Here is a 13,689-nt window from a genome sequence, read left to right as displayed (position 1 = left end):
CATTTTTTCATCTGCTGTTGTGCTAAAGAGACTATGGGATAAACCCATAAGTATTTCATATCACTTAATATTTTTCAACATAAATACACTTATTCTGAAATCATATAAGTCCTCCATAAATACTGAGAGGAAGGCTCAGTAGTCCAACCCTCTTCATAGTCCAACTCAGTAACAAGGTAAAAACCACTATTATTCATTTGTAGAAATTGCTATTAACCAGTCTAAGGCTTGATTAGCTATCCTTTTTCACTACAGTCATTACAAGCTGCTATTTAGCTTTTTCAGTTTGAATTCTATGACTGCAAGTACATCAGCCAAGAAAGGGATATACCTACTTCAGAGCAGTCACTGCAGAAAGGGGAAATGATGTAGTTAGGGCAAAACAAAGCCTTCCAAATGGCCAGGGAGCCATTACACGGTGGTAGCACTGCAGTATCACTAGCTACAGCTTACTGAGGAGGCTCTTTGCATGAGGACTTTGCCTGAGACGGGACAAACTAGGACATTTAAAGAAAACAGTGACCCTGCCTGAACTTAAGGGAATCAGAGAGGATAATGCCCAGCTGCACACCTAACCAGGCAATACACCTTTAGGCATGAATATATCCTAGCTAATGTAGACATAAAGAGGGGAAGGTGCACTTTCTGTGGAAACCATCTCACATAATTTCAGAAACAGAGTTGTCATCTGCTATCATAGCTCCTCATCTTCAACATTTCAGACTCCTAAAGAAAAATCTTGATGTAATTCTCGAGACTTTTAACCCATAAAGAAGAGGCTGATTTAGCTCTCTGCCATTGCTAATACTTCACTAAGTGAGATTACACTAAGACACGCCAACTCAATTACTGGTGGCAGTGTACTTCCTTCATTGCTTCAGATCTTGCAACTCTTGTAGCCACCAACCATTTGAATGGATATTAAAAATGGGATATTTTTCCTCCATTGCCTTGTCATTGGCCCTGCTACAGACTTTAAGGTTTCTGGTACTAATTGTTAAAGGGCCCTGTGGCCACTCATCTGTGTGTGAATTTTAAATGTTGTTCCTACATTCTTGCAAGCCAGGGGCTTTGACAGTATTTTTTCTACACTGAGAATTATCTGGACTTCTAGTTATCTCCATCCAGCTATAGATCAAAAGCAGAAAGCTTTGTATCAACAGTACAGCTTTAATGACCTCTGAAGTGCAAGTCAACTTAAATGTTCTTTGACACTAAATGTATCCACCTCAGGTTTCCTTGGGAGTCCTGAAGCAAAAGACAGACTTGGCTAGTCCCACATTTCAAGCACTGAAGACAATCTTCTTCGTTTGTTTTTTGTGGAAAATTATGCTTGCTTAAGGAGAATGAAATATATTTGTGATACAGACACTATCACAAACTGTGACTGATGAATGTGAAAATAGGCACCAAAAATACAACCAGAATTATGTGTTCATATGCAAGCTAAATATATTTGTTTCAGACTGAATTTTTACATGAAAACTTCAGTCAAAATATTTAGAGAATTACTTAAGCAGAAACTGAAATCATCTGACACCACTTCATTGAGTTGCTTTAAAAACTGTAGTTTGGAACAAGGGCTCAAAATTTGCATTGACTTATACCTTCTACTTTTCTCTTGATGTTCTGAAATAAAAAATTGGAAAAACTTGAACTAAATGGGCATATTTTCCGTGTAATGCTCTTTAATTTGCCTTGTTGCAGAAAAAGCCAGGAGTCAGAATTAAGACCAGAAAGCTCTCTCTCTCTCCTCTATTCACACTGCTAGCACTCCAATACGCAGCAAAGGTACTTGTAACTCAAGCAGTCGTTTGACTAGGATGCAAGGAGAAGGAAGAAACTGTGAGAGAATGGTCAAAGAAGCCCATAGAGGGGAGAATGGGATTAGAAGAAGGAAGAAGGGAGAAATAAAAAGCTGCTTTATAATTACTGTGAAAGTAAATCAGGCAGGATACTTCTTGGTGAAACACGGGAAGAATGGAACCACTAATGTCAGGGACCAGAGATTAACAGAAGGGCAAAAATAGAATGAATGAGGGAAATGCTGTGAGATGACAAAAGAACTAGCCATGCTAACCAGCACAATATATGTTGAAAGAGAGACTGGGATGAACAAAAATCTAGCAAGATGTTTTACACACACACACATTTTTATAAGTTTAAAACATCTAAGAAACTTCAACAAAGCAATCCTGATCTAAATGAAGGAAAGGGAAAGCTAAACTAACAACACATAAAATACGCTACATAAAAAAATCATCCTAGCTGATGCTAATGTCGAGACGAACACCTGAACAAAAACTTCTTGAATGGGATTTTGTCTGTCTAGATTACTTTGGATGTAGGTACCTAAGATTCACTTAGAAAGTGGTGCAACCTGAATACTTTCCCACTTTACACTGAAGTCCTGGCGACTAATTAGCCACACACATGCTCATATACTTTCCTTCCCTGGGCTCCTTCAGCAGCCAGACATGCACCTAATGCTTTATTAAGCTTCTGCTGTGACCTACATTCAGGCAAATAGGCATCTAAATTCATCTAGTGCCTCCTGATACTGAGATGCACTGAGATGGTCTGCTATTCACTGAGGGGTGCATCTGCTGCAGACAGGCTACCAGGTAGGAATAACTGCCACAGAGTGCAGGAAACAGGAACTCTTCTGCCTTCAGAGGATTGAAGGAAACAGAGATGTGGGTCTGACCCCAGTTTCATTCTTTCTGGTTTTTAACCAGTAATGGTCTAATACAAGAGCAATACTCATGTAGGGTATCAGGTCTGGAACTTGCTATGCTAAACTGAAGCATACTGTGATAACACCAGACACTCCTATTACCAGCCAAAGTGTATCAGCTTCAGATGAGACTTCATACTCCAGAGAAGAATAGGATGTGGCATAGCTTGATGATAAAGGCACTATTTTGATACACAGATTCAACCTCTTCAGTTTAAACAATATTTAAACAGTATATGTCCTGTTTCTGGAATAAGCTTCCTACACAAACAGTATATAAAAGCTGACTGCTGGTGTTCTGAGAACTTAGGATGCAGGTATCTAGTATATCTAGCTAGCATTCCTGTTTCACAGAATCACAGAATGTGTAAGGTTGGTCCTCTGTAGCCTCAGTAGAAGGTGACTCCCCTGGAGAATCAACTCACCCTCTGGAGTAGCCTTAGTTTCAAACAGACTTAATGGGCTTAGGTGTCTTTTATTTGGGTTAATCACTCACTGCAGTTACTGATGTACTTAGATCTTTCCTTCAACTGTACAAGTGAAAGCTCTTCCTCAAGGCACCTCAAATGTATTTGATGTTAGTATAAATTATATAAATTAAGCTTACTATATTTCATCTATTTCTATTATATCTCATCTTCACTAAAAACTAGAGCACTGACTGAGGTCAGAGTTTAGAAAAGAAGTATCATGTATAAGAGCCCCTACTCTTATTTCCCCTGATAAGGGAATCAGTTAAGATATTCTAGATAATGTTATTATTGAACTTCCTATACTCTTGTCTCATGAATATTTGACTGTTTGCTCAACTGCACAATTCCAATGTAGTTTTATATACAGGACATACAGGCAAAATATATCTTCAGACAGAATTTAGATTTAGAAACAGAGAATATTTGAAGTTTTAAATCCTATGCTACAGTTATGTCTTTGTTATATAAGGGTTACTTCACAAGTCTCATGAAAAGAGATAAAACTTGTGCCACAGGGAGAGACCATCTGCCCTACAGCTGATTTTTACCACCACAACCTACTCAGATATCACTGGCTTTTATAGACAGCTGGCCAGGCATTTTTTTTTTTCTTCTGTTCTTCATTATAATTTTTCATGTAACCTATATAGGTGTTTATAATGTTTATTATTATTTTAAAATTATGTACTATTTTTCTTTCTCACATTATTCAGAAACCAAAGATCCATCAGTGGGATCTGTTGTTTGAAAAAAAAAATCTCAGTTTATTTTTAAAAATACTTGCATTAATCTTTTTATTTGACTTAAGCTTATGCAGATGCTGAAACTGCCCTGAGGTAGTAATGTCTTTGGCATAGCTGAGGCCAGTTTTGAATATTGTTAAATACACCCCTAAAAAATCCTGAGCATTGAGGGTTCCTAGATCAAACTACTATTGCTTTCTGCTTCAGCTGCTTTCTAATATGCTTGAACAACTACAAGAAAAGGCTGTCAAATGGAAAAGCTCGTACGATAAAAAGGCCAGGAAATTATGGAAGTATTTCGGCTGCCCTAATCTATGTTTCTTTTCAAAATCTCTTTTTTAGTGGTTTTACCTTTTACATATTTTTATACATTATATATTGATGTTCTGTATTAAAGCCAAAAGGATGGCTGAAATTTTTGAAGTTAGAAAAAACCCAGGGGCAACTCTGGCTCAAAAGAATGCTTTGCCAAGTAAACAAGAGATACTGCATAGAAAACACAATTTTAAGAACAGATTTTTCCCTACAAAGGTTCATAAAGCATCACTCCACAAGTTAGAAAATTACTGGTATGCCAAACTGAATCTAAAAGTTCAGGAAATAAAGATGCACTTTTACAAGTACTGTAAAATTAGTAAAAGCTCAGTGGGCATTTGATAGGAAAGAAACTGAGTGTTTTTCTTCCCAATGAAATAATGATGATTCTATGAAATCATTCAGTGAGCTAGCAGATGAATGGAATGTCATGGATGGAAGTGTGGAAGACGAGCTTTTGCCAGAAAGGATCAGTTTCAGACTAACAAGTAAAGAAGATGCAAGCAAGAATAAAGATACATATTTCCTGTTGAGAGCGATGAAACAAATAAATATAAAGAGAATGCTTGGAGATTCTCATTCTTGTAAGGAGTTCTACAGACACAGCTACACCTCAGCCCACAATGAAACCTATACTTCCTGACAACCGTAAACAGCAGCTCAGAGCTCTGATTTAGTGAATTTGTCATGCCAAAAAAGTAACCAGAGTTCTGGACTGCTGCTGGACTGATCCTAATACCCTTGTTTGAAGACCACTGGAGAATTCCTCTTCTTTCAGCAGCCTGCATGGTAACTATATCTAACATTATTCTTTTTATACTATCTACTATCACCACTAAAAGTGGGTAGATGGATGACTTTTTGTTTCAGAGCAGTTGTAAAGATTTTGCCAAGGTCATAATTTTGAGTTCTTCAGGAACTCTTGTCAAAACCCTTATGTTTGCCATTGACAGTTACTAGGCTCTGCAAAAAAATCCCTGGTAGACAGGTCCACAAGGACTCCACAGGCATTGATTATGTAGGGACAAAACTGGGGCTAAGGACAATTCTTACCTACAATATAAAAAATAATGCATCCAAAGGGTGAGCAAGTAATCCTTAAACATTTTCACCTCTTGTTAGATATTTTCTAGCAAACATGACACTTCTTTTCATTTCTCAGCTACCATAATCTTTTGAGCAACATACTTTTTTTGTTTCATTAGAGGATATTAGTCTAAGTAGAACAGACAATTTTTATGTCTATGTTTTTATTTTGTATAATGGAATTAAAAAACAAGGAACTACTACATGTTATTTCTACATTACAGTATTTCATTAAACATGCAGGTTTCAGGCAGAGATTTCCTTTTTAAATTGAACAATCAACTCTCATATATTTTTTAAATTTACTTAGCACATATATAAAAAGAAAATAAATATTAAAAAAATACTTATGTCATATATAATATTTACCTCTATGAACTACTTAACAACTTGTAATTGTACCTCTCTGATTTCATTATCATGAGCAGAATCTAACTTTCTTAATCATGCTAAAGGATGTTTTAAATTTATTATACAAAACCAGTTTATGTCAATAGCACATAATATATTAACTTTAAATCATACAATCAAGGCATTATTTTCTAATCTCTTATTTCTTTAGAAGTTCTTAATTTTGAATTTATATTTAAGCAGATGTAATAAATACTTTTGAGAATACTATGTTGTGAAAAAAGTGTACTTTATCAAATATGAGTCATATTTGATGTCTTAATTACAGTCTTATTTAGAATTCCTTTTTAAATATATATATGATCTCTTTTCCATTTCATAATGAAATTCAGTCATCTCTTTCTGATCTTTCTTTACATTTTGGTCAATTAATCAAAGAACAACATTTATAAAGCTGCCACACAAAAGATGAACATCTCCATAAAGATATATTGTAAGAAAATCAGATAATATTCTAGTTAAAAAAAAAATAAAAAACATGCAGCAAAGCAAGATAAGCATTGTAGAATATTAGTAAAACCTACTTTTGTATAAATCTATAGTACCTTAGAAGCTTCCTAATGAAAAAAAAGGCAAACAACTTGTACCTAAACAGAATATCAAAGCTAAATAAATAGTGCAAGAAAAAGAAGGAATTAATTTTTTATTCAAGTAGAGTTTTGGTTATTTTAACGTACTTAAAAATGCAAGAACCAAGTTTCATATACAAGAAGTTTATTTAAACAAGGTACAAATTTTTTGCCTGTCTTCTACTCAAGGCGCTACTATTATGTGGAAAATGCAAAAAAATATGTGTTAAGTAATGACAATGAATGATTTAAAGAGACATTCATCTTTATATAATAAACTCAAGCACAAAATTATTTATTGCTTAAACAATACACAAATTTTGTATGTGGGATGCATAGCCATCATCACTATTGAAACCTGTATAAGTTTAATATTGGGCAGACAGCAAACAAAAACTAGATGTCTCTTTAAATTTTAATTTAATATTTTAACCTCCATGCAGAATTTTACAAGCTGCTCACAAGATGACATGAAAGTTGTTAATATGGTTTAAAGCAACACACTCAAAATATGGGAAAACGGACTATAATGTAACGTTTTCCTACTATGCATTTTCCATAATGAACAAAAGAAAAACCCACAACTTTAGTTTCTGTCAGGCAGACGAAGTCTTTACCTGAACCCTAGGAACAAAAGGCGTTGTTCTTCTACTAAGGCTTTGGCTCTGGTAAGCAAAATTAAAGAAAAAGCAATAAAACAAAACCAAAAAGGACAACACGCTGGAAACTAAAAGACCAAAAGTAAAAACAAAGACACATAACTATTACTTTAAACACAGCTTTACACCAACAACATATTTATCTAACAAAAAGTATTTTAATGCAATGCGTAAATTAAATCTGCAAATTTGTTACCAAATCATATCAAAACCTTCTGGTGGAAATTCTTGCCTTAGGGAAGTCAGCAGGAATTTTGCCACTGATTCCCCAGGAGCAAGGATTTCTCTTTGCAAGTCTATAGACAACATTTACAATAGATTTAGAAATAACATGTAACAAAAACAACAGGTAGGCAAAGTGTGATTTAAAAGTGGGGTTAGAAACATAAGGTTGATAATCTCTTTCAGGGAGATTGTACATGCATATCCAGAGAGAAACAAGTACCATTCACATACTGACAGCTTTGGTTACTTAGGAAAGTGAGTAAAATAAAAGGTTTTTTTATTTTTTGCAATTTTAAGAGTCATGTCTATGGAAAGTCATCCTAAATACTTAGAAAATAATTAAAAGAAAGTTAGTGCTCCCTGGCATTAACTTTACATGGGGGAAGGTACAATCTGTGTATTTCAATTCTCTAGCAATCATGACAGAAATGACATATGGTATACACACAACATCCTTGCGTGAAATGGGATCTAGAAAATTTAGCAAACCGCACATATAGATGCATTTATAACATATTTTTGCGCTGTAACAGTTCAGACCACATGCAACCTTGTGGCCTCCTATGGCTACATAGAATAACTACATCAAGGCAACACAAATTCCTGGACTAGCTGCAAATTCCAAGCAACCACTTCCCACCTTCAGCTTAGGGCAACAGCTAATGGAGTGGCACAAAATTGGTACAGAGTATGGGCCATGGACAGGAAAAGGAGCATGTGTTGATACCTCAGAGGGCTGGTGAGGGGGAGAACAGGAGCATGGAGTAGGTCACAATAATCACAGCCATCTGGCAGGTTGGAATCTCCTTTATCTCTGCTCAGTTTTCCTGAGATTATTGATCTAATTCAAAATGATAGAAAGAAGCTACTACTCAATATTCACTTCTATTAGAAATGTACTCAAAGCATGGAAATAGGCACTGTGATGATGCTTCTGCCACCCTCCTCGCTTATTTGGCATGCACAGATGATCGAGAAATCTGTTCTATAAAATGTGTGAAGTAATCTGTTCTTACATCAAAGAAAGAGGATACATAAGAAAATTTGGCAGTCTGGATCACGAGTTTTGTCTGATGTTTCTCCCTGCGTTCTGCAAGGTGCAGCAGCTGCACTCTACCTGCCATTCTGCATAGGCAGAGCTGCAGAGCCCAGTGTTAAGGGTGTCAGAATGTGACCTACTCACAATAAAAGTAGATCTTCAGCTTGCTTCAGCTCCATTTCACAAGGGAAAAAATAAGTTATCACAGAATATTGCCATCCTAAGAGGGATAGAATCTCTCTCACCATGCACCAAGGGTCCTCACCTGTCATATTCTGCCTTGGAAATGGAGGAAAATCAACACACTGTGCGCACTACCTAGAATTTTCCAGGTCTTGACATTAGAGCAACAGCAATTTAATTTTATAGAGGTATAAAGGGGAGGAAGAAAAGGAAAAAGTACATGTGAAAAGGGAGGGGTAGCATGTGTTGTACTTGATCTCATCTCCTCAATGTGCTGACATATAGGCCCTTAATAACGTACCATAAAGGCTTTCAATTATGTTGCATGTATTGCAACTATAATTAATATAACTTTATTTTTATTTCTTTATAAATTGAATATGTATGGAAAATCTGTTGAAGTGGTTCTGTGGTTCAAGTATACAGGGAAATAGATTCATTTGATAAATGACACCCCTTTTCTGCTAGAACTTCCACCAGTACAAAAATTAAATACTGTGATTTTATACTTGTATCCATTCACATGGTCTTATATTATTATTCCCTAAACCTAACTAGTAGAAAAGCATTTCAAGTTATACTTTTCATACAGTATTGAAAATGTAGCTAAAATTCAGTAGTTAAGCTAAGAGCACCAACATACAAAGAATACTTTTGACTTTTTCAAAATTATAATAAAGGAAAAACAACTCAGTGAAAAAATACAGAAAGAGGAATGAGACAAAGCAAATAAAAAAAATCTATAATTGCAATAACAGTCAGATATTCCCCTGAAAAACAACATGAATAAAAAGTGCTATAAAATAAAACACAGATAATATGGATAAATTATGTTAGCAAGTTATAACACAATAGTTTACTGTAGTTGCACATAATTTGTTCAATTAAATATGTACTTGGGCAGAATAATTATTAAGGTAAAGAGGATTTCCTGTCTATGTGCAATGGTTTACTTTGTGGTCAATCCTATTAGTCAGCTCTAGACTTGACACTGTAACCTCCACAAAGAAAACACTTACACAGACCAATGCCAATACAGAGGAAAACATATGGAAGACTGGACAGAGGAAGACATCCCTGAATACTACAGTGGCATTGCTGTAGCTAAACCAGCCAAAACCGCACTGAACATAAAGAAATAGATTCCAAAATACTATTTATATTTAAAAAAATCTTTAAGGATCTAGAGCACTGTCTGAATAAGCCTATGCTCAAGTATTCATTCAAATACTTCAGACTTTCATCCAAACTGTCGTATCTCCATTTCTGCCTACAACTCTTGTATTTCACTGCCTATATTTCACAGTAACCACAGCTGCACTAACAGCAACCCCTCAGTATACATGCTACTGTTCAAAGGCACAGAAAATACCGAAAACACTTCCAAAATCTTTCCTTTAATCTATTCTCTCAGATCCATCACACCTGCTTGAATTCAGCCACCATCACAGAGAATATCATTGACCCACCACTTCCACAAAAAACAACATCCTCATTTACCGATTTAAAGCTCCTTTATTGCCAGGGTTCTGTAGTTATTCTCTTGTCTACGCACTCCCCATAAAGTACACATTCACAATTACATTCAGAATTTAGTATTTCCTTTAATTTCTACCTTACTCAGCTATTTTGAATGAATATGTGATGCATCAACTGTTCTGTTAGAAAAGAATTGATTAAGACATGGAAGACCAAAATACTGAAGCACATCTATTTTGTAGCATTTGAAATAAAATATTTTTTGTAACTTGAGGAGATTTTCAAAATTCAGTTTTACCTCACTACTTCACCTTTGTTAAAGGTCCAAAATTAGAAAATCTCATAGTTCGCTATAATTTTTCAAAACATCTCCAACTGTACAAACAGGATTTTTTCACTAACTCTTCTAAAGTTTCAAAACTTTTAAAAATTATAGAGTGATAAACCCAAATATTAAAAAGTGAAGGAAAAACTATTCATCATACTACTTTCAAGAACATAAACACCCAAATCTAATGTCACAACATTTTTAATTTTTGAAAACTATCTTAAAATATCAGATCAAAACGAAACTACACTGATTGTTTTGAAAACACTCTTCCTGTAGAATACTCCAATTCTCATAAAGCCCTTTACTTCTAAAAATGCATATTAACCTACACATTGCAATTTGCCCAGTTAGGCCCCATGTTGCCTCCTGTGCAGAGCATCTTCAGACACTATGACTAGCAAAGCAAAAAGTTCAGTACTTGCCTCCCAAAGTCTTGACCCAATAGCAGCAGGAGCTGGGTTGTACCCTTAACATGATTAACATGAAACACAGCTATTTCCAATGTTTCATTAGCTGGGCAGACAAGACAAGCATCCAAACTTTCAAACTGTCTACTATTGTTAGATGTATAAATTGCAACTTTAGAGAGTTACAGAGTATTTCTGACTTCAGTTTCACTCAGCTGAAGCTTTGTGTTCTCAGATAGATATCAGCTGCTCTCTGAAGAAAACACAGATAATATCAAGTAGGGAGTATTGAATGTAATTGCAAACAGTACATAAGGAAGGACTAAAAAAAAGGGAAAGATTTTCTAATGTCTCTTAATATTATTTTGTTTTCCTTTGATGGAAAGAAATATTTTATAATAGGCATTTATATATTGAAACATTAAAAAATAAATAAAAATAGGAATTATGCCTTCTTGAGTTAAACACTGAATTTTATATGCCATTCTGAGAAATGAAACCTTTGGATTTCTTTTATTCTCAATAAATTAGAATATACCTCAAAATTTCCCAATACAATGATTATATACCTTGAACTACAGTATCCTATGAAACCACTAAATGAAAAGACTTACTGACTTCACTAAAAATCCTAATCTTAAACTCATTATGATTTTGATCTGAAACTGAAAAGTGAGAAAGTCAGTTCTATGTGGTTCCTATTTGGCCAATTATTCCATCATGTGTGTGCACTGGTCAACTGAGCAACTAACTCTGGCTCTTCAATTTGCTGCTGGGAGCTAGGCAACACAACCTTTTGATAGCCTAATATTTTATGAAGTTTAGAAAAAAGGAATTTATTTCTTCCCTGTCTCCCCTATCAACAATTTTTACTGTCTTGTAAAAATAAGAGGGTTTTTAGAAACTTTGGTCTGCGTATTTTGACAGTTCATGTTCCCTTGTCATTGTACTTTTGCAAAGAACTCTGCATTCTACGGTCAAGATTTTTAGTTTTCTATTTATCCAAAGGATTGAATCTTTCAAAGTAATTAAGTATAACAACTACAGAAAATTATATATTGTAAATGGTTTTTCTGATGAGCAAACAAATAATGTCTCATGCACTGCAAAATGGAGCCAACATGGCCACTGAAGAGACAAAAATATTTTCTGTCTCCTCTATCAATACCATAAACCATTTCTGTGACACCTAGAAACAGTCTGCTTGGATTTTATGCATATTTTTATGGTACACTCAACAAATACAATTTGGAGGTATCATGAATGTGACATTTTCAAACTTGTTTAACACCAGTTTTGCACTGTTTCCATTCCATTTGCCTTTCCTTTTCAATATGTCAGGCCTCAACTGAGCACTTTTGAAAAATCACACTTTGGAATTCTAAATAACATGGAAAGGTGCACAAAACCCAACTTCTTCAGTTTATTACAAAAAAAAAAGTACTCTTTAAAAGAAAATATTCACGTAATGAACTTTTTTCTCTGTGAGAGTGAAGAACAAAACTGAGTAGCATCAATACAAAGAATACAACATGAGTAAAATATCAGAGGGATATCGGGGAAAGTTTGGGCATAATAAATAAGTAATCATAGCATCCAGGCACACAGTAAATAAAATCTACCAACTCTACATGCAAATGTGACAGTTGAAAAAAATGTTTACTCTCAACAGCACAAACATAACCGGAGGCCAAGATATGACCTTTGTAAAAATTTGACTCTACCAGTCTAGCTTACCAGATAAATATATATGTATATATCAAATTCAACTCATATAAAATTTCCAAAAGCTAATAAAATGGAATATGATTATGAAATTATGTTCCTGCCTAGACTGAGATGTATAGCATTAAACAAAAAATGCAGCTAGTTTAACAAGATATTTCTGTTAGAGGTAGCTAGCACTATAGTAAGAGTTGTATATGCTGCAAAAAGTACATTAATATCAATGAAATGTTTACATACTGAAAGTTGTCCAGACAAGAACTGTGGAACATCCCTTAACATGCCAGGACTCATAGGAGAAGTCACTGAAATAGAAGGTCGGTCCATTTTTTGAGATTCAAATGAACTAGAACCTGTAATTGTAAAAAAAAAAATATTTTATACATAGTAGCAGTTATGCATATATTTCAACATTCTTTAAACAGAAATTGTAGAAATATAACCAAACATGCAGTAAAATTGTGATAAATATCACTTTTTAAAATCTATTTAAAATTACCAAATGATGATACTCAATCTTTCTGTGATCAGATGCAATCAGGAGCTTTTATTTATAGAATGGAATACAGATTATTCAGTTATTTCTGACTGTAATTATGTCAGTAAGTTGAAGGCCCAAAAATAAACACTTTACTGTGGTCAAATGAATTCAGTCTTCTGATTTAATATCTTGCACAATCAGACTAGTTTTTAATTATATTTTTACAAAAATATCAAGATGTACACTATGTTTTCTGTGCATTTTGTTTCAAATCTACAAGGTCTGAAAATGGTCAAAGGACAAGTTTTGACATACAAAGCATAGAGAAAAAGTGAAGCATTTTTATAAATACAAAAGACAATCCACATCTCACAAAACATAAAATGAATTTTAAGAATTGGGCAATGAGCAAAAAGTCATTGAAGGAGTTTTTCTTATTATTGTAATGAAGCTTATGCCATTTCATTTATTCATGGCTTCCATTATAATAGCGTTCTAAAACAATGATAAAAAAAAACTCCAGGCTGAAATCCATCTTATCAGATCCAAGCCAAAGAACAAGTTATTCTTCCCTACTTGAAATATGGGTTTAGTCAATTTAAGTAGCACTGAGTTGCTTTAATAAAGTAAGGGTATTCTGAGTTCAAAGTAGCTATCACTTAGGCTGTAAACAAAGAACATTTCTTTCCCATTTTTAGTTTATGAGATGCAATTGAAATGCAAAGCAAGAGAACAGGATATTAAAAATTGCTATTAATGTTCTTATATATTAGTTAGAATTATACTTTCTTCAATCAAACCTCATCTAAGTTTATAACCAATGTCA

General features: G+C 34.3%; 1 protein-coding gene across 30 annotated transcripts in view; it reads right to left on the bottom strand.

The window, feature by feature from the left end:
- The window catches only part of RIMS2 (regulating synaptic membrane exocytosis 2), a 448,611-nt gene that overhangs the window by 193,683 nt on the left and 241,239 nt on the right, over window positions 1-13,689 (bottom strand). For 22 of the 30 annotated variants that reach the window (XM_053937000.1, XM_053937028.1, XM_053937046.1 and 19 more), the window contains one exon: window positions 12,623-12,735. In XM_053937000.1, coding sequence (XP_053792975.1) covers window positions 12,623-12,735 — 113 coding nt within the window. Of the gene's footprint in view, window positions 1-6,951; window positions 7,000-12,622; window positions 12,736-13,689 lie in introns of all 30 variants that reach the window. The other 8 variants (XM_053936996.1, XM_053936987.1, XM_053937010.1 and 5 more) reach the window with 1 other exon arrangement.

The sequence above is a fragment of the Vidua chalybeata genome, chromosome 1 (genome assembly GCF_026979565.1).
Source record: "Vidua chalybeata isolate OUT-0048 chromosome 1, bVidCha1 merged haplotype, whole genome shotgun sequence".
In the NCBI taxonomy this organism is placed as follows: domain Eukaryota; kingdom Metazoa; phylum Chordata; class Aves; order Passeriformes; family Viduidae; genus Vidua; species Vidua chalybeata.
This window is presented reverse-complemented; position numbering and strand designations above follow the sequence as displayed.